The 20,874-nt window shown below is 42.2% G+C and overlaps 1 protein-coding gene across 4 annotated transcripts in view; it reads right to left on the bottom strand.

The window, feature by feature from the left end:
* FMN1 (formin 1) overlaps nucleotides 1-20,874 on the bottom strand; it is a 482,430-nt gene that overhangs the window by 21,853 nt on the left and 439,703 nt on the right. For all 4 annotated transcript variants that reach the window (XM_073609885.1, XM_073609886.1, XM_073609887.1 and 1 more), the window contains 3 exons: nucleotides 15,223-15,315; nucleotides 2,213-2,264; nucleotides 1,312-1,461 (listed from right to left, as the gene is read on the bottom strand). In XM_073609885.1, the coding sequence (XP_073465986.1) occupies nucleotides 1,312-1,461; nucleotides 2,213-2,264; nucleotides 15,223-15,315 (295 nt within the window). The remainder of the gene's footprint in view (nucleotides 1-1,311; nucleotides 1,462-2,212; nucleotides 2,265-15,222; nucleotides 15,316-20,874) is intronic.

Here is a 20,874-nt window from a genome sequence, read left to right as displayed (position 1 = left end):
TCTCCATACAGACAAGCTGGGAAAGAACTGGGTCATGTGATAGCTGTCTATTGATTAGGAAAAAAGGCACTTGGATGATTTTTTTTAAATTAAAATGATTACAGCATCATCATCCACATACAGAAAGAAGGGATCATGTAAATTAAACAGTGTGTGTTTAGTATGATTTTAACTGAGGTAGAAAAGTACAGTCAATAACGATGTTCAGTTGATTGTCAGGGCTGTGTAAATTATTATTATTTATTATATTATTATACAGGATTTATATAGCGCCAATAGTTTACGTAGCACAATGGTTGGACAATACAAACACCTTAAATCTGTTCACATATATTCATTCCAGCCTCCCATTTAGTCATTTGCCTCTAGTCCAGCTTTAATAAATGTTTTCATGGGGGTTGCATGGCCTTTACTGCAGGTTGACCTTTCTTTCCTTTAATCTAGTGGCATCAGATAAAGCTAATAAAGCTTTAAGGTCAGAACTTATACTGATTTTAGGATAATGCTCTAAAGGTACCCATAGACAAAAGATGATAGAGACTGCATTTAGCAGCATTGAGCAAGGTTCTCATATAAGTAAGAGGTCCTGACTCTTCTGCTTGGCCACCATCACAATGAGAGTTGCTCAGACAGGTTCTAAAACATACCCCAACTGCTAATGCTACTCCTTGGCAGGCCAATGTCAGCCTCTAATGATTTTAAAAGCTCACCCTGAGGGTGCTTGAATCATTCATTAACAACTGCATTTCCAAAACTATGCACAGCTAAATCAGAGCTACACAGTTAAGAATCACAAGATTGCAAATCCCAGCAGTGACCATAACATGCTTAGATCTGACCTGCTACTGCTAAGTCACAAAACATCCTGTACAGGTCTGCCCCTAAAGATACAAAGTTGCACTTTTTAGCTGCTGTAGCCAAGATCAGTTTATTTCAAGTAAGTCAGACCAGATCTGAGAAAAGAAAAAAAAAAAAAAAAAGGAGGGGGGAAAAAAAAAAGATAAGAGGGGAAAAGCAGCCGAAAAGGCAGCGGAATCTGTTCCAAATTAGCAAAGGTCTCCTTTCATTTTACTAGCAAGTAATTGGAAGCGGTAAAGAAAAGTGTAACTTATCGGATCTGGCGTGTTTATCTTTTCATGAGGACAGCCGGCCGCTGGCGGGTTCCCTCTGGAGCCCTGGGGGGGTAAATCACCTTCCCTTGATGTCCATTTGATCCAAAAAGAAAACAAAGGCGCCTGCAGAATGAGTGAGTGTAATTTGGGCGGCCCAGATGCTGTGTAATGCAAGGAAAGGCCTTGATTGGAAACGTACCTTTCTGTGGAGAGGACTTTGCTCTCTCGTTTCCATATGCCCTTGAAGTCGCTGCAGAATTCATACCACACCACGAAGAAGGAATTGGGGCCGATTTCCTTCTCGCCAGATTTTGGCTTAACTCCAAAGTATCCTACTGTTTCTTCAAAGCTGTAAGCGGGAAGAGAAGTTGTCAGCAAACAAGATCTCCTGGGCAGAGGATATGTTCCCCTCCACCTCATCCTCTTATCAATCTCCAAAAAAAATGAGCCATTAGTGACTCACTGTAGGACATATTAATGCAAAACCTCCACAACCTGACAGTCTCTGTATACCGGGAAACATGAGCAGCATCACAGACAAAGTCATGGTTTAAAAAAAAAATAAAAAAAATCACAACTGCTCTTTAGGTAAATTATACATATTTACATAACATTTCCACTCTGATTAATGCCGATTGAAACATGGCAAGTTTTTTCAACCAATATCTGAATGGTTCCTAAAGAAATTATTTCCATGTATAGGGTGAAATCCACTTAACTAAATCAATAACCTGCAATAACTTCTGTTACTAAACAATAATCCTTATATCCTTATAACCAATAATAATATGCTTATATAAAAGAAAAAAGAGAAGGTAGTACTTGGTAGGTCTTGAGAAGAGATGTAAATAACATCTCTTCAGAGGCCTAGCTGAGCACTAACTCTTCATTACATAGATTTAGGCAGCATTTGTGGATGCTATAGATACACCATCATTCTGTTGTCATACATCTCTTTACCATTTTTGATTTTTTTCTAAACGAATATATGAAGAAACTCTTAATATCAATGCTAACTTTCTTAATACGCTTACAGGTGTGAAAACTTTTCCATTTATGAAGACAGAATGATAAATATTTTAGAGAAATGGACTCCATACCTGTTTTTGGCTTTATTTAGATTACCATCTTCTATTTTAAGTTCTTCTTTGGCTAATAAAAAAACAAAACAAAAAACAAACATTAAATTTAAAGCCCTGACATAGAAAAATTTCACAAAAAATGGTAAACATTCTTGAAATCCTCGCTTGAGCACACAAACCAGATGCAATCTTCTCCATTTAAAATTACAGGCCGTGACTAGATTGGTTCACGGTTTAGCAATATGGTAAGGTCTTTACCCATGGTTTGTGCTCGAAGACAGACAAAAGTAACCATCCACCCTTCCCTATGTATATAGAACACAGAAGCGTTCTTGGTCAAATTTTATTGGTGTCTGTTTATTCTTTGTAATGTCATTAAAATTTCAAATAAAGCCAATTTTGCCTTATAGGGAAACGCTCTTTGGATATTTTTTATTGAAGATTTTAAAGGATACAGAGCATAACCTCATACAGATATATAAGTAAAACCAATATATTGGTGAGTTCCAAAACAGTACCCATCCAACATCACATAAAAGAAGCGTAACTGAAGAGCAAAACAATAAGTTTACCAAAGTATATGGTAATAATATAGTAATGGTTTAGCTGAGTGCCAATGAAGTAGCATGGGTTTAATAGGGTTGATGGGTCCACCATGAAGAAAACAGAAATATGTGAATGGGGCCTATGAAAAAAAAGGTGTAGAGAAGGAGGGAGGGGGTGGAAGGAGATCAGGGACACCCCAGCCAGAGTCTTAGGACCTCAGTGTCTAGCAGAATACTGGTGAGCTTTTCAGTGATGAAAATTAAATCAATGTGGCAGTCGTGATTGAGACCACGTGAGGTCGGGGGGTTTCAAAGACATACCATGGGGGTCTCTAGGACATGGACAAAGCAGCAATGATGGTAAGTTTTTAGGAACTTTTGTTCAAAACCTAGAGAGCAAAGGGTATGTCCAACAGGCGTGTAGAATATACCCTGGAATTGTGCAGCCTCGAAAGCAGGTGCTGGAAGCGGACGGGTAGGTGTGTGCCAAACGAGGAGGGACCACGTATAACCTCGAGACGGTTTTAAAGGCTGATTCCACTGTGAATATACTGATGGAGTGGAAAGCCATTGTGGACCAGATTTGTGACTAGTCTCCTTTGACTTTGGTACTTTTGAGGTCTTGTTCCCACTTAGAAAATGAAGTGTGGCTATGTGGGCTTTTGGGACTGTACAACTGAGGGAAAAAAAAAATAGAAATATGTCTGGGGGGGAAAGAGGGGGGGGAAAGAGGTGTACAGTGGCAAATGTGCTTAAACAATGATAATTGGTAAGTACCGCAGTTGGCCAATGTTAAATTTGTAAAAAGCACAGTGGCCACTGGTGCTCCATTCATTTGGGGGTGGGGGGGCTTGGAAACACACCATCCATCCCGTCCCCCCCGGTCGGTCAGAAAACCCCCCTCAATCGAAGCCACCAGCCTTGGCTCCTTCCTGCGTCTCCTCCTCCTCGGCGACTTCACCCTGTGTCTCTTCCTCCTCGGCGGCCATTTCGGTCGCTTCTCCTCTCGGGTCTTAAGACCCACTTCCTGATTAGCGAGGAGAATCAGGAAGACAATAGCGAATATTAATTTGAACCCACCCTTTTTTGAAGCCAATTAGAGCCTCAGGCTCTAATCATGCATGTCAAAAAAAACAAAAAAAACAAACACTTTGCAATCCATGCATCCAGTGCACTGCATGTAGATTAGGGACCAGGCACATGGATTAGGGGGGCAGTTCCCCTATGGACGGGCTGCCACTGAAAAAGCATAAAAGTTCAGTGGATATGGGCTGGTGCTGCCTGAAAGAGGGAGAGGGGGCACGTGTGGTGAAAAGAATTTACTACAGTACCTGGTGGAATCCCAAACTCTGAGCTAGTGGGTCAAAGGGCTTAAAAGTTTTAGATTTTGAGGGAAGCCATGGTAGTTAGTGGAGGGAGACCGGAAAGGTTTCCAATTGGACCCATAAGGGGGCATGTTGTACGGTATAAAAGGAAGGTCAGAGAAGCAATATGAGCAGTCAAGAAGTATTTGATGAAGTTCAGGACTCCCAAACCTCTCTGATTCCTGTGAATGAACACAGTATGTTTAGAGACACAAGGTTTTTTTTTTTTTGTCAGCCCAGACAAATCTTTGGTCCCTTTCACACTGATACTTTTCTCTGCGTTTTTACTCTGCAAGAAAAATGTTTCCCTAAATCCTATGGGACTTCTCTCACCACTGCGCTGTGCATACGGTGCATTTTGAAAAGTCCTGCATGTTGCATCTGTGGTGCGGTGTTGAAAACCGCTCCAAAAACGCAGCTTCCCATTGAAATAAATGGAAATTGTGGCAAAATGGCAGTAAAGTCCCAGTAAAAACGCACCACGATTTGCGTTTTTTAGTCACATGTCCATTTGAGCATAAGAGAGAATGGGGACTGGGAGAGTATAGAATAAATAGAGAAGCTTTGGTAAAATTTGTATATTTATGGCGTCCTCCCTATCTACAAAGGTGGAGGTGAGGCCAGGATGAAAGTAAAACTTTTAAAGACTGGAATATAGTTGACGTCATAGAGTATGTGATATGACCTGGTAAGGCGAATTCCTAAAAAAAATTAGTTAGGAGGTGGGCTGTGATTCCCTTGTCGTCTGGGCTGAATCAAAGAAGATGTGCCAGGGGCTCCAGAGCCAAAATAAAGAGTATGGTAGATAGGGGGCACCCATGGCATCTACCCCTATAAACTGGGAAAGAAGTCATTTGGCAGGAAAGATAGTGGATTGTAGGTGAGGGCCTGTGATACAGAGCTCTCAGCCAAGATACGAAGTAGTCAGGAAATACCCAATTGTCTAAGACATATTGCATGCACTCCCAGAAAAGAGAAACACCCACCCAATGTAAATCCAACCCAAGGACCATACCAGGAATCCGATTCTGATCCATTAAGTGGATCAAATGTATGACTTTGTGGCGGTTATCAGATAACTGCCTATTTAGGACAAAGCCCAATTGGTCCTTATGGCTCAAGTCATGTAGGAATGTATTGATTCTAATGCTGAGGCTTTTGATATCGACATAACAAAGTGATGGGTGTGGGGGTCCAGAGGGTCTTTACCAGGTTTTTGAAGCATAACTATTTAAGCTATTGTTGATGATGGGTGTAGGATCAGGGCAAGTTTGTAAGTTGTTAAATAAGTTGGTCCGCTGGTGTGCCAGAAAATTGAAAAAATTCTTATAAAGCCGAGAAGCAATAAGGGTCAGCAGTTTTTTGCATTTTCAAGGATTTGATTGTCTTGACTTCTAGGGTGGTTATATCTACTTCCATCTTATTTGACATAGATTTGTGTGTGTGTGGTGGTGGGGGCTTACGGTTTTGGGAATAGAGTGTGCCAGTTCCCTACGAAAGGCGTTCCCAGGGCTTGTATAGAGTGGACACACACAGATGCGTATTTGTCTACAATGGTGGAGGGGTTAGCCATGATATTATTGTCTTATAGGCAAAGAGAAGGGGGGGGGCTGTGTGAAAACACAGGTGGGACTTTGAATGAGGCACATAACTAGTGTGCCTCCATCCCTGGTACAAAGTAATAGGAAAGGGGATTTGGGACTTTGAATGAGGTTCTAGACATGGTGGGGGTGTGTTTAAAAAATCACATGTTTATTAACATGGAGGATATATAAGTATAAATATCTGGGTCATAGGGTTGCACATAAAAATACATATATATATCATGGACATCAGAGACACAGTCATATCAACTTGGAAACTCATGACAATATGGCAAATACATATATATAACATGATTAACAGTTTTTGGTTCAGGGATCTTAGGTCCAAGATTGGCCTTATGTCCCCATTTGGTTTTAGAACCGTGAACAGGTTCCAATAAAACCCTGTGCCTCTTTCGTACACCGGAACCTGTATGATCACTCCCTGAGGCACTGACTGTTCTAGTGCTTGAAACAAGTTTCTTTTGGGAGGATCCACAGGAACGTTGGATCTTAAAAACCTCTGAAGAGGAAACCTTTGTAATTCCAGCTTGTAACTGCGGTACACTGTTGAGGTGACCCACTTGTCCTGCACCACTGTTCTCCAAATGTCCGTAAATTGGAGCAGCCTTCTCCCCATGCGATAAAGTGGGGGCATCCCCTCAAAAGGAGGGCTTGGTGCTGGGTTAGAAGCGTTCTGGACCCAGGGTTTTTCTGGCCCTGCTGCTTGCCCCTGGCTCTATCACCCTGTGGGCCTGAGGAAGTCCCCGAGGTTTTAAACGGGGACACCTGGTTCTTCTCTTTACAGGAAGTAAAGAACTCCATACCCTGGAAATCTTTTGGATGTACTTGTCCTGATCATCAAACGTTTCCCATGGAAGGGGAACCCTGCCAATAGCTTCTTACAGGGAACCTCTGCTGACCAGTTCTTAAGCCACACAAATTTGTACATGAGTACAGACAGGAGAGCCAGATGAGAGATTTGCTGTATAAAATCCTTTAAAGGCATCTACAGCAAAAAACAGCGCTCGATCTTTCCCTATTTTCAGCAAGATCATCCTCCTGGTTAGGCCCATCAGGCCGTCTGACCTGATCCTTTAAGGACTGGCAGACTCCAATTGCTGCGACAGCTAGCTGAATAGCTGAACTGGCCAAAGAAAAGGAAGCCTTTAATAATAACTCAAGTTTCTTGTCAAGAGGGTCTTTCAAGCCCTGTGCGATATCCACTGGACAAGGTAAGTTCTTGTTTAGGCAAGAGACTGGCGCATCTACGGCTGGCATACTCCATTTCTTAACAAACTTTTCCTCCATGGGATATAAAAGGGAAAACCTCTTAAGAGGAATAAAAATCCTTTCAGGATGTTCCCAATCAGCATACACTGCCTGTCCCAACAGCGGGTGCAAGGGGAAAACCTGTGCACCCTGAGGAGGCTTCAGGGACCCCAAAAAGGACAAAGGAGGCTCAGAAACCATTGCAGGAGGTAACTTAAAGTCAGAAGCAGACTCATCTGCCAGGCCCCACAGAATCCTTGGCATTTAGCTCTTTCCCATCCTCAAACCCATTCCTGTTCCAAATTAGAAGGAACAAGGGAGGGGGAGCTGTCACGCTTCTTGCCACCCTGCGGGATGGAGGTAATCATGCCAGCAATCTTGGGCTCTAACCTGGCTAGGGCTGAGGACAGTTCAGTCCTGGTGATAAAGGCTGAAGCAGCAGCATTGACTGTAGGCATAATACCAGACAGGCGTAGCGACTCAGATTGCCCGGAAGCCTCTGGTCTCTCAGGGTATACAACACTAGGGTTTCAACCAGGCTCCTCAAGAGCTACTGATATAGGTGTGCCCTTTCCTGTAGGGTTAGCCCCGCTCCTCTTTTTTGAAGACATTGCAAGCCACAAAAAGGGAGTACCTGGGTTTAGTATTTTACCCCAGAAGGGAGATCCTTTAATAGGGCTCACCAAGCCCCTATGTAACAATCCTGCTAAGCTCTTTAGCTTGCCAAACAACACCTGGTGACTCACGTGACCCGGGTAAGGAGGAATGAACTGATGAAGCGAAAGGTTTTCAGAGGCTGCTCTGTGTCCCACTGCTGTCCTCTGGAAGTGCCGCATGTCAGCCACTCTCAGGTTAAATAAGATGGCTGTGCGCCGGGACACTTTGTGCCTGCGCAGTCACGGTCCCATGTACGCGCACAAATTTTCCCTCCACAAAAGACAAGACAGCAAAAGACACAAGAAAGCTTACTCTTTCCAACTGTCAGCCCAAAAACTCCACCCTGCGGTCAACGCTACACAGGTGTCCAGCCTTAGCTAGATTGACAGATTGTTACACACATGGGGCACCCCACAATAAGTAAATAAGGGGGATTGCACTTACCCGTCCAGACGCAGAGCAACCTTAGAAATTAAGAGCCCAATCTTCACCCATCACGGTAGGCTACTGTCACTTGAGGACCTTCAAGGACTGGGTACCCTTTTCATGTTTTAGGGTCCACTCCCTTGGACCTGTACAGCACCCTGAAGGAATGTCTTAGCTCTGTGGTGTCCAGGATTCCACTACGCAGGGTCCACTGCTCGCGGTCGCATTACAGGCAAAACCTCGCAGGATCCTTGTATCTTTTTTTGCGAGGCTTGGGTACCATCCATCTTAGCATGTAAGCTAATTTCAAATGGATTTGATCAGTCAATCCCTTGATTTATTCTAGAACCATTCTGGGACTTCAAGACCTGAAGCTCGAGAGATTGCAGACACTGGTTAAAAAAAAAACAAAAAAACAAGTATTTCCTGTATGGGAGGGGTTATATAGGGGATCACTTCCTGTCTAAAGACCTTTGGTCTACCAGTGTCCATTCACCTGAAGATGAAGTATAGCCCAGTAAGGAATAATAGCCTCACTCTGTGTCCCGTGATGTATGATAAAGACATTTGATTTTACCCAAGACAAAGTTTAAAATGAAAGACTGATCATCTTTACAGGGGCAATACCAACCCCTTGTCATTCTGTATGGTGCTAGGACAGTGGGACAATCACAAGATAGATCACAAGGAAAGAATGGAGGGTGGAGGGTACGCCTTCACTTCATGACAAGAGTACATCTTAAAAAGGAGAGGTTTGCTTTTTTGTTCCCATTTACAAACTTGTGCACCTGTGGCTTTATGACCTGAGACCCAGGCTGTGGTGATTAGATAGCAGGGGGCCAACCAGTGTATCCTCAGATGGGCCTGGGACAGGTGCTTCTTTTACTCCTATGGTTAACATGACCCTGCCAGTACTGCACTAGGTTAAAGAGGATCTACACTGTATCTGAACACCACTAAACAGCAGGGCAGATGATTTATATAGCATTTACTTCCTTGAATCCATCTGCCCTTAGCTTAAACGTGCAGGCAGGAGGCTGTGCTTAGCGGAGAAAACCCCTTCTGGGATGTATGACATAATTTGCCATAGAAACCAGGAAGTAACTGAGGAAATTGACAAAAAGTTTAAAACAATTAAATATAATATACCATATCTATTTACAGTATAGGGATTAAAAAAGTCAATGTTGATGACAGCTGGGAGGACGTCATATAAAGTCCTCCCAGGATCGCACCACGGGCCGTGCTCTGGCACGATCTGTCAATGAGAGATCACGGTACCGGCCCACTGCCAGTACCATGTGATCGCTGTGGTCAATCTCAGCAGATCACATGACAGTTGTAAACAATGAAAGTCTTTGTTACATGCCTTTCATTGTGTACTATTGTGATGAGCTCTGATTGGTCACAGTCATCAAATGGTACAGACAGTGCCAATCACAGCCCATCTGTACCATGTGATTAGCTGTAACCAATCACAGCTAATCTCACACTGAAGTAGTTTTCATATAGTAAAAATGGTTGCTATTTTTTTGTTCATACCACCACCGCACTAGTCATATGACGACGCTGTATTGCACCGATAACAGTATGCAAAATGTCATTTTCCAAAAAATTGTGACAAAATACCTTGGACTGTCTACTTACCAAAAAGGGGTAATTTGACTGTTCTAGCATTTTCAGGTCTCAAGAAATGACATATGCTGTCAGTATTTCAGGACTGATCAATTTTCACACACACACACACACACATATATATATATATATATATATATATACACACACATACATTTTTATATATATATATATATATATATATATATATATATATATACACACACACACAAACTTTCCTGCAGAATATACACAGCTTTGGTTTATTCTCACCAAAGAAATGTAGCAGAATACATTGCGGCCTAAAGTTATGAAGAAAGATTATTTATTTGAAAAAAAATGTATAACCGAATCAAAGAAACATTTAAAAAAAAAAATTGTCTTTTGTTTATTTTGCAAAACAAAAAAAAAAACAAAAAAACCCCCCAAAAAAACAGCGGTGATATACCACTGTAAGCACACTATGTGTGAAAAAAAAAATGATAAAAATTTCATATGGGTACAGTGTTGCATGACTGCGCAACTGTCAAAGTGTGACAGAGCTGAAAGCTGCAAAATGGCCTGGGCAGGAAAATGGTAAAAGTAGTGGTGCACTGAAAAGGAAATTTTGGTGCAGAAACCGAAAATGCACAATTGTATTATATTCCACTTTTTAATTAATATGAATTTATTGTTGGCCATTATTGGCACCTTTAGTGCAAGAAAAGCTCAAGAAAAATGCAGTCTGCAGTCTCTAACCATCTCTTGTATCATGTTCCCAGTCTCTGACCATCTCTTGTATTATGTCTGCAGTTTCTGACCATCTCTTGTATTATGTCTGCAGTTTCTGACCATCTCTTGTATTATCGATAATTTTTGGTGGCCAATGTTTCCCTGCACCTCTAGGTAAAAGTGTCCGTTACTGAACTGGTTAAATGTATAAATATGTTAAGAACAGCCCTTTATTATTAACATATGAAAACGGGCACTTCATGTTTTGTATGACTGAGTTCAACTGCTTTATCATATTATAATTGACACTCAACTCATCAGTTCATTGGCCTTTACCCACCTATATCAGTTAATAAATTTCTGATCCAACTCAACAAAGCTAAAATGATAGTGCAACATTTTTGTGTAATAAATTGCTTGCTTTCTCCACTGCCTGCAAAGCCAACCATCATGTGATTTCCAGATTTAGAAGTATTGGGGTAGAGTTATTCAGAGTAATTAATGGATCTATTTAGTAGCGTCCATTGTTACAGATTAAAATTTCATTTGATATCAAAATGAATAGTCCTAGCCAATGATTGCATCAACAAAGTTTATTGTAAACAGTATTGCACAGTATTATATATCAAATAAAAACATAAATATCAGTTTAGGCTCATCAGAGCTACAATATATGCACATTATATAGGGAAAATACAGACCAGCTATTTAAAGTGGAACTTTAGTCAGAAAATTAAGTCCTGCTAGATCGCCTCAGGCTGGCCCCTTTTGCAGGTATAGCTATGTAAAACATTAAAAATAAGTATCTATATTGTTTAAAATCCAGTAATACACTGTTTTACCCTGCTCTGCACATGCTCAGTTGCTCTCCCATTTTAGCCATTTTTAGGCACTGCTGAGTTTGTAGAGGCCAAACTGCTGACAGCCTTAAAGCAGAATTCTATCCTTTACAGCCAAGGACGCTGTTTCTGTTTCATCACATGTGCAGCACCATGGCAAGAAGCAAGTTGTTATGGGTAAATTTCTGCTTTAAGGTATTGTCTGAAAACATTTACAGAAAAACATTTTGTCTGAAGACAGTTACGTCTTTCCATTAGAAAAGACTGCAAACACAGTACGTTCAGTCATGTACAGAAAAAGCTATTTTATTAACCACTTCCTGCCCGGCCTATAGCAAAATGACGGCCGTGCGGTGGTTGCGCTATCCTGACTGGATGTCATATGAAGTCTTTCAGGATAACAGCCGGCACACGCCGATTGGTGGTGCGGCGTGTCAGTCTGGCCGATCTCTGTAAAGAGTCTGATGGAGACTCTTTACATCATAGCTGTGATTGGACACAGCTGATCATGTGGTAAATGGGAAGAGCCGCTTATCGGCTTTTCCTCACTTGCCTCTGAAAGACACGAGTAAAGGAGAGCAGATCGGCTGCTCTCCTGATGGGGGTGTCTGTGCCGATTATCATTGCAGCCCCCCTGAGGATGCCCACCCAGGACCACCAGAGATGGCCACCACTGATGACCACCAGGTATGCCACCCATTGCCACCAGGGATGCAAAAATGTGCCCAAACAGTATGCCAATCAGTGCCCATATATAATGACACACAGTGCCCACCAGTAATGCCTGCCAGTAATGCACATCAAGGCCACCCATCAGTGCAGCCTTTCAGTGCCCATCAGTTCTGCCTATCAGTGCCCATCAGTGAAGGAGAAAACATACTTATTTAAAAAATTTTATAACACAAAGAAACTTATTTTTTTTCAAAATTATTTATTTTGATTGTTTAGCAAAAAAATAAAAACCTCAGAGGTGATCAAATACCACCAAAAGAAAGCTCTATTTGTGGAAAAAAAATGATAAAAATTTATTTTGAGTACAGTGTTAGATGACATCGCAATTGTCATTTAAAAAGCATCAGCGTTGAAAGCTGAAAATTGGCTTGGGCAGGAAGGGGGGAAAGTGCCCGGTATTGAAGTGGTTAAAGAATAGTTGCACAGTGGACATTTTTACAGCTGGTGTTTTGGGCTTCAGAAGTTTTTTTCTGCAGCCAATAAACTCCCCAGCATGTTAACCTATGTGTCCATGCACACATAGGCTATTATCATTATTATTATTCATGATTTATATAGCGCCAACAGTTTACGCAGCGCTTTACAATGTAGAGGGAGACAGCACAATTACAGTACAGTTCAATACAGAAGGGACAGGAGGGCCGGCTTGTAGAGCTTACATTCTAAAAGGGAGGGGGTGGTGGTACAAAAGGTAATTGATGCGGGAAATGATTCGATGGGGTTGTTAGGTGGGTGTGGGATAGGCTTCCCTGAATAAGTGTGTTTTCAGGGATTTCCTAAAAGTGGACAGGTTAGGGGCTGATTGGATATACCGGGGCAGGGAATTCCAGAGGATGGCAGAGGCTCTGGAGAAGTCCTGAAGACGAGCATGAGAGGAGGTAACAAGGGAGCTAGAGAGCAGGAGTTCCTGGGAGGAGCGGAGGGAACGATTTGGGCGATATCTACAGATGAGGTTGGTGATGTAGCTGGGGGCGATGTTATGGATGGCCTTGTATGCTGTGGTTAGCATTTTGAATTTTATACGGTGGTGTAGGGGAAGCCAGTGAAGGGATTGGCAGAGAGGAGCAGCAGTCACGGATCGGTTAGTGAGGTGTATTAGTCTAGCAGCAGCATTCATAATACACTGAAGGGGGGATAGCCTGCGTAAGAGTAGGCCATTAACGAGAGAGTTGCAGTAGTCATAAGCATTTATAACTACTGCATTTATGACTGTTATAAGCATTTTTTGGCAGGAGCGTTACCTAGCTGGGAAAAACCCTTAACTAGTGGGTTTTGAGAGGAGTTTTTCAGCAGCTGTTAATACACTTTAACTCTGAAAAAAGCTAAAACAAAAAAAAAAAAAAAGAAAGCTTAAAAAAAAAAAAAAACACGCAGAAAAGCGAGGCTATTCTTATCAACGTTTTTGAGCCATAAGCTTTTGTGGGAGTGTAATTCTGTTAAAAAAAAAAGCTAAAAATTGATACAGCTAAACAATGCTGAAAAATGCTACTGCAAAAACTCTGAAAAACTCATTCTACAGCTAATGCTACTGGCTTTTTTTATAATGTCCAGTGTGCATGAGGCCTTAATCTGAATGAAACTGAGGTTACACATTTTCACAAAGCCTGCTATCTGAACTGAGGGGGGCAGAGTCCATAGAGTTGTCCCGATACCACTAAGACCGAGTACAATACCGATACTTTTTTTTTCAAGTACTCGCCGATACCGATTTTTTTTTAATGTCATGTGACAGTGGCACTAATATGCAGCACAGTCAGTAGCTTTTTATTCATAACGATGCTCAGTTATGAATAGACAGAGTCAGTGATCACCTTTTCCATTTGGAAAAGGAAGGAGCCTGTAAATGACATGAGCGGAAGAGGAGGGGCTCACAGGAGGATGGGGGACCGGAGGAGCGCACAGAAGGGGCCTGGAGGACGGGAGGGCGCAAATGAGCGTGGCACGGAGCGGGACCAAGAGAGCGCACAGAAGGGGACCGGAGAAGCGCACGGAGGAACACAGAGGGGAGCCGGAGAAGAATACAGGGGTCACTCAGGAACAATCAGTGAGGCGGTGGGGGAAGTTATAATCACTGATCTCACTGTGTGCTTCTCCTCCTCTCCCCTCCGCAGCTTTCAGCTGCTTTATTGAAAGCCACACAGGGAGATCAGTCATTATAACTTCCCCGCCGCTGCAACGATTGCTCCTAAAAGTGACCCCTGTATTCTTCCCCAGCTCCTCTCTGGTATTCCTCCGTGCGCTCCTCCGGTCCCCCCCCATTCCCTTCTTTGTGCTCCCTTGGTCCCGACCCCCCCCCCCCTCCTTCTCCGCTCTCAGATATCAGACTAGGCATCGGACGCATTTGCATGAGTACAAGTGCTCCTGCAAATACTTGGTATCGGGACAACCCTAGAATTAATCATTGCAGGCAGTGATGTGTCCTAGGACAAGTAGTCCCTATAAATTGAAAATAAACCAAAGAAATGAGCAGAGAAGACGCTGCAAATCATGCAGGGAATGCAGAAGGTTTGTATTCCTATTACAACGCTGATGTTATAAAATGAAAGTGTATGCTTTGACTATAGATCTCCTTTAAAATGATGGCAGAGTCCTTCATACTTTTTTCAGATGTCAACTGTAGGACATAACTAGATCAGTTTCTCTTCCGAAAAACAATAATACAAGGTGTCGGAGGATGATCTGCACGTTTCACAACTGTAGAGATAATGGTCTTCACCAGCTGTATACATTATACCCAGCGAAATCATTTTCACGGAACCGGTTTCAAATGCTATTTATATATAATTTGCAATGCCGCCAAAACATGTTGCAACAATATGATTCTAATAAAACTGTCTAAGAGCAGAAACAAGATGACTTGTGAGGCTGCAGTGTCCTGGACACAGAATGGCATTCGCTAATGTAAGTGGAGACTACCAGCAATAATGGGGCTGAAAACTTCACTGTGGAAGTAACATAAAAAGTTTGGAGTGGAACTCCTGATATGCTAGAACAGAGCAGGTAAGGGTTAGAGCATTGACAGGTTTTGTTTCTGCCTGTGTTCTCCTATATGGAAAAGCTCTGCCAATTCCTCCCCAAAGAAATACACACGAACATTTCTTTTCTTGCTCTGCAATGTGGTTTACAAATATGCTCCATTTGCTTTAAGAGCCTTACATGAAATTACATTCTAGCAAGGTCTAGCAACACCCCAGCTCAACACTGTTAGCAAGATTTGAGAAGGAAACACAACCCACGCATAAACCGATTGCAAGGACTATATAAGGTTTTTGAAGCCACACTCACCTTTCTGGATAAACTCAGTCATTCGGTCTTTGAAAGGCTGGAGATGGTCTTCTGGAGAGTCTTTAATAACAAGTTTTGTATTTTCCTCACACACTGTGGAGTAAAAAATTGTTGTATTACCACAAAAACTATATATTTTTAAAAAATAAATAAAATGTTTCAGAGAAGGTGTTAATGCTGTTGCAGAAGTTTTAAATAACAGATGTGTCATGTTTACCCAAGACCCCTGCATCAAAATTACAATACACAGATATGGTCAGCTGAAACACACTGTTGGCAACATTTTAATAAACCAACTGAACACCATTTAATGCTGCCCTCTCATCTTGTTCCCATAGCCTGCAGCACCACACCATTCAACAAAGGAAAAGATTCTTTTGCCCAAAAAGACTAATACAGCTTGCATCATAGACCACAATATAAATATTTGGTTAAGTGTCTTCATTAAAGGGAATTTATTCTACAGTTTTCTGGTTTCCATTCCTCAAAATTGTGATCTCCCTTCCAAAGTCATAAATACTCCACAAACAAAAATGTAAGGCTCAACCGATGCCAATTTTCAAAGTTTACTTGGGTATTTTCAATATATTTTTTTCAAAACAAAAAACACACAAAACCTACATTTGGTAAACTGTCCACCCATGCTTAGACACATTAAAGTATACTTCCCAACAGATTGCTCTGGTTTACTGACTCATTCATATGTAAATATGCCTTCAGCTCATTCATATGGCAAGCTCCTTCTCAGAACCCGGAAGGGTCTATGCTGGAAGGTAATTCTGTACTGGTGGGGAGAAGCTGCTACAGGAATATCTGTAAGCCACGACCACCTGCTGCAGTGGGCTATGTAGGCCCTATTTTGGCTCTTTGTCAAGTTAAAAAATTTGGAGGTAAAGTTAAATTATTGGAAACCAACCACTGGTTGGAACCTGGAGTCAATATCCTACAATCCTGGACGGGACAGAAATTAGCAGTGAAAAGCATTGCTCACTCTAGTTTATGTTGTACAATTTTATACCATGAGGGTTTCAATGATCAGCCTCCTACAAGCTAAGCTATGCCAACTTCTAGTTATATTGTGGAAATATTGCAAAATATTTTTTTATTTCAGCCAATTTTATTTAAACCTGCAAGTAATGAAGAGCTGGAAGCGTGCAAACAGACCAGGAACACGGCCACAAAAAGCTACATTTATGGCAACAAAGTTGAGACTCTGGCTACCCCCCAAATTGCTTTCAAGTCAACAGCTCGAAAAGCTTGTACAAATATATCTGGCAGCACTCTCCAAGCATATAGAGTTTGGCCTAAAGACACAGATTCAGTATTTGGCCTATTTGCACCAATCTGGTGCATTTAAGGCACATTATATCATGCATTATTATGCACTGTTTTAAGGGAGTCCATTGATTTGACTTCTGGACTGAGCTGAGCTCACTAAAGTGGTTATAAACCCTTACAGACCACTTTTCCCTACAGGTAAGCCTATAATAAGGCTTACCTGTAGGTACTGGAAATATCGCTTAAACCTGCATGGTTTAGGAGATGTTTACCATATACGCTTGTGCTGGCATCATCGGCACATGCGCACTTTCGAAAGGGCATGATTGTGCTGTTTCTACAGGGCCCGTGCCGTGACCGTCTGCTCCCGCGCGGGAGTGAAGTCACCCGACTCCGGCCAGTCACAGAGCCGAAGTCCGTGGCCCCGGAAGGAAGAGGGGTGAAGATGGATGCTTCCACCAGCGAGGACATTGAGGGCTTTCTTTGCAGGTAAGTGGCACATAATGGGCTAGTATGCGATGCATATTAGCCAATTATGTTTTTACTTTGCAGGGGAATAAAGAGGAAGTAAAACCCATCAGGGCTTACTTCCTCTTTAAACCCTCCATTTTGTAAGTACTTTCATCTGCTGATGTATTAACTTACGGAGTACGCAACTTCTTTATCTTTTAATTCTTGCCTATATGCCCATTTAAGCTGGTGCCATGACCACTGCCCTAGGTTTCCAGTTTCAGGGTGGCTCCTTTCTCTAGCAGCAGCCTACAGAGTCACCCTTGTACGCAGAGTCTAGCGTTAGGTATCAATAAAAAACACAGCCCTATAGCCTCCAAGCTAACAGACTGACAGGAAACTGAACTGGTAACTCTTTCCTGTGAAGACTGGGGGTTCAGGAAGCAGCACTGAGAGCAGAAGACAGCAGCACTGATTGTTGTAAACTGCAAGTGCTGGTGTAAGAATATTAAACAGTTTACTGGGAAATGTTTATTTTATTGTGCTCAATGTGTTAAGTTATAAATCCATACTTTAACAACTTGCCGACCGCATTATAGCTGAATGATGGCTACAGCATGGTCATCCAGTTCTGGTGGCCTCCCTTGATCCCGCCTGCTGTGCTCTGTGATCACAGTATCCTCCGGACACTGCTGGTCACAGATTGAGGTAAAGAGCCAATCAGCGGCTCTTCAACATGTGATCAACTATGTCCAATCACAGCTGATAACGGAGGTAAACAGAAGCTTGTTATCGGCACTCCTTTCCTCATGCTAACAGCATGAGAGGAGAGCCGATAACCAGCTTGTGTAAAAGGGACATGTACACTGATAATTAAGGCACGGATTATTCGCGTCCTGATTATCAGTGCAGTCCCAACAGTGCCCCCTCACTAGTGCCGCCCCATCAGTGCTGCCCTTAGCAGCACACATTAGTGAAAGAGAAAAATGACCTGTTTGCAAAATTTTATCTTAAACTATGAAAAACTTATTTCTCAAAATGTTTGGTTTTATTTAGCAAAAAAAAAACAAACTAAAAAACAAAAAACGAAATGAATAAATGGCACCAAAAGAAAGCGATTTGTGTGAAAAAAAAAAGATCAACATTTGATTTGGGTACAGTGTTCCATGATCGCGCAATTGGCATTCAAAGTGCGACAGCGCTGAAAGCTGAAAATTGGCCTGGGTGGGAAGGGTGTAAAAGTGCCCTGTAGGCAAGTGGTTAAAGTGACCCGGTCACCATAAGGACATTTTACACAATACAAACTATTTATCATTTTGGTGTCGTTTAAACAAACGGGCTGCTGGAAAGGTAAATATATTGGCATAAAAAACAAAAAAACACATAGGCTGGCTAAAAAGCTGATATTCTGCTTGAACTACGGTTAAGTTATCAGCAACAAGGAAATTATAAATTTTTCCAACGATCTAATCCACTCAGACTTGAATGGAGAAATGAAGCAATAACACATCACCATTGTGTAGCACTCGCTACAAAGCAGTATAACATATCCATATCTCTTAATCTCCAATACTTGGGGGCAGCACAATCAGTAGTTCACAGAAGATAGCTAGGATGGAAGATATCCTTCGGTGACGTATTCTTCGGAAGTGACATGGACACTGCATTTCTGGCAAGATCAACAGGTACAGTATTTTCTGTGTTTGCTAAAAATTTTAATTGAAAATGCAGCACATTGATATTATATGTGTTAAAAAAAATAAAATTAGTTTAGATACCGTATTTATCGGCGTATAACACGCACTTTTTTCCTCTTAAAATCAGAGGAAAATCGTGGGTGCTTGTTATACGCCGATCCCCGCTAATTGTGAGCTATCGGCGGCGATCGCCGCCGACATTCACATAGCGAGTAGTTTTAAATATGGCGCCGCGGAGTTCGGAGGGACTCGGCGGAGCTGAACGAGTGTCGGCGAAATCACAGAGCAGAGATACACATAGTCGAGTGTATTCGGCTCTTTCCGGCGCCGCTCACAGTCACGCCCAGTCCCGCCATTGGACCTGTATTATGTCCATCATAGGGCGGGACTGGGCGGGACTGTGAGCGGCAACGAGAAGAGCCGAATACACTCAACTATGTGTATCTATGTAAGTTTTTTTTCCTTAAACTTCCCTCCTAAAAGTTTTTTTCCTTAAAATTCTCTCCTAAACTTGGGGTGCGTGTTATACGCCGATAAATACGGTAATTACTTTTTTTTTTTTTTTTTTAAAAGGTTAAAAGTGGCATTAGCTGTTGCATTATTATCAGGCTGCTATAAACAAATATAAAGGCAGGAGAACAGGGGTTAAAGAGCCAGGGCTCTTAATTTTCTCTGCGACATTACTAGTTCAACACGAAGGCTGGCCATACATTATAAAGTTTTTTTTTCCCTTCAACTACGGGTTGAAGGAAAGAAAAAAAAGCTTGATTTCCCCCATCAACAGTGTCACGGAATCCCTCCAACAGTATTATTGTATTCTGACAGCAGAAAGTTTAAATACAATGGTCACTGCTGTCGACTATAGCCAGTGGCAGTGATCATACGGAAAAAAAAAAACACAACAGGTTAGTTGTACTGAAGCCGATTGATAGACAGTACTTTGATCAGCCTATAGCCGACTTAAAGCTGCCTGGTCTCCGTGTATAAAACAACAGTTGTGTTATACTTAGTGGTGCAAGCTGTAATACATACCGTTGTGCAGATCCACAATAACTATTCAACCACACTTCATATCACAAATGTCATTTAAAGCCGACATAGTCTCTTGTGCCAGAACAATGACTGGCTGACAGATACTATGCTGCCTAGATTTGTCAGTTTAAATCTACACAGATATCAGCATAGAATGGCAGCCTATGTAGACTATCTATTTTTTTGTATAAATAACCACAGATAACTCTTCCCAACTTGCTAACAGAAATGAACCGATCTTAGGCCTATCTCCAAAACTAGCAAAAATCGAAGGCCCTAAACATCTCTATTTCCCAGGTAAATAACCTCTAAATCAATTTTGACTTGAAATGGGCGGATAAACACAGGAGGTGTAGCTTGAAGCTTGTGGGCCCCGAAGCAAAAGTTGACCTGGCCCTCCCCACCCCACTACCACCCACCACTTCCACCGTGTGTGCAGATACACCCACCGCTCGCCAAGATACTCAAAGTGGCTAAAGAGTTTAGCGTTCCCAGAGTTCCTCCTTACAGTAGAGGACAGGGATCACTGCTGGAGAATCAAAGGACAGGGACCCCTGGCAGGTCATTTGGTAGAGCTCTTTTCCCAATCCAGCACTGTAAACAGCCCCCCCCCCCCAACAATACACAGGGCTGAAATCACATTCCTTTACATAGTCTATCAGCCCTCACAGGGTGTATCTGGCTTTTATGTTGCCGTTCTGAGCTGTGAAATCCCCTGGTCGGAACGGCAGTATAGTTGCAGTAGGCAAATACACCCTGTGCAGATCATGGCTGACTGGCTGTGTTGTAAAGGAATCAGCCATGCGGAGGAGGAGCAGTATAGAGTGCTGTACTGGGAAAGAAGCTCAGCAGCGGGCATAGCATCCAGGGCAGAGGGGATTGTCAGGGGGCTTTGGGGGGGGGCAAAACTTAGATCGGGGGGGGGGGGGAAGCCATGTGACATGAAATCTGGAGCCTGCAGCCCCTCAGGAGGCGTTAAGGGATTTGTTTTAGAGTTGAAAATTTTTTTATTGTGATAAACAGAAAAAATAATACAGTTGACATAAAGTATGGTACATTGAGAGAACAATCAGCGAGCAAAATGGCTATCGCCCACAGCTAGGCTGATGGTTATTAAGTAAATTATAATATAAATAAATCATGTCAAGTATCTAGATAGAAAATCAGAAAAAAGAAGGAAGTAAGAAAGGAGAAA

This window comes from Aquarana catesbeiana, linkage group LG13 (genome assembly GCF_042186555.1).
Source record: "Aquarana catesbeiana isolate 2022-GZ linkage group LG13, ASM4218655v1, whole genome shotgun sequence".
Lineage (NCBI taxonomy): Eukaryota > Metazoa > Chordata > Amphibia > Anura > Ranidae > Aquarana > Aquarana catesbeiana.
The sequence above is the reverse complement of the archived record's forward strand: the minus strand, read 5'-3'. Positions and strand labels throughout refer to the sequence as shown.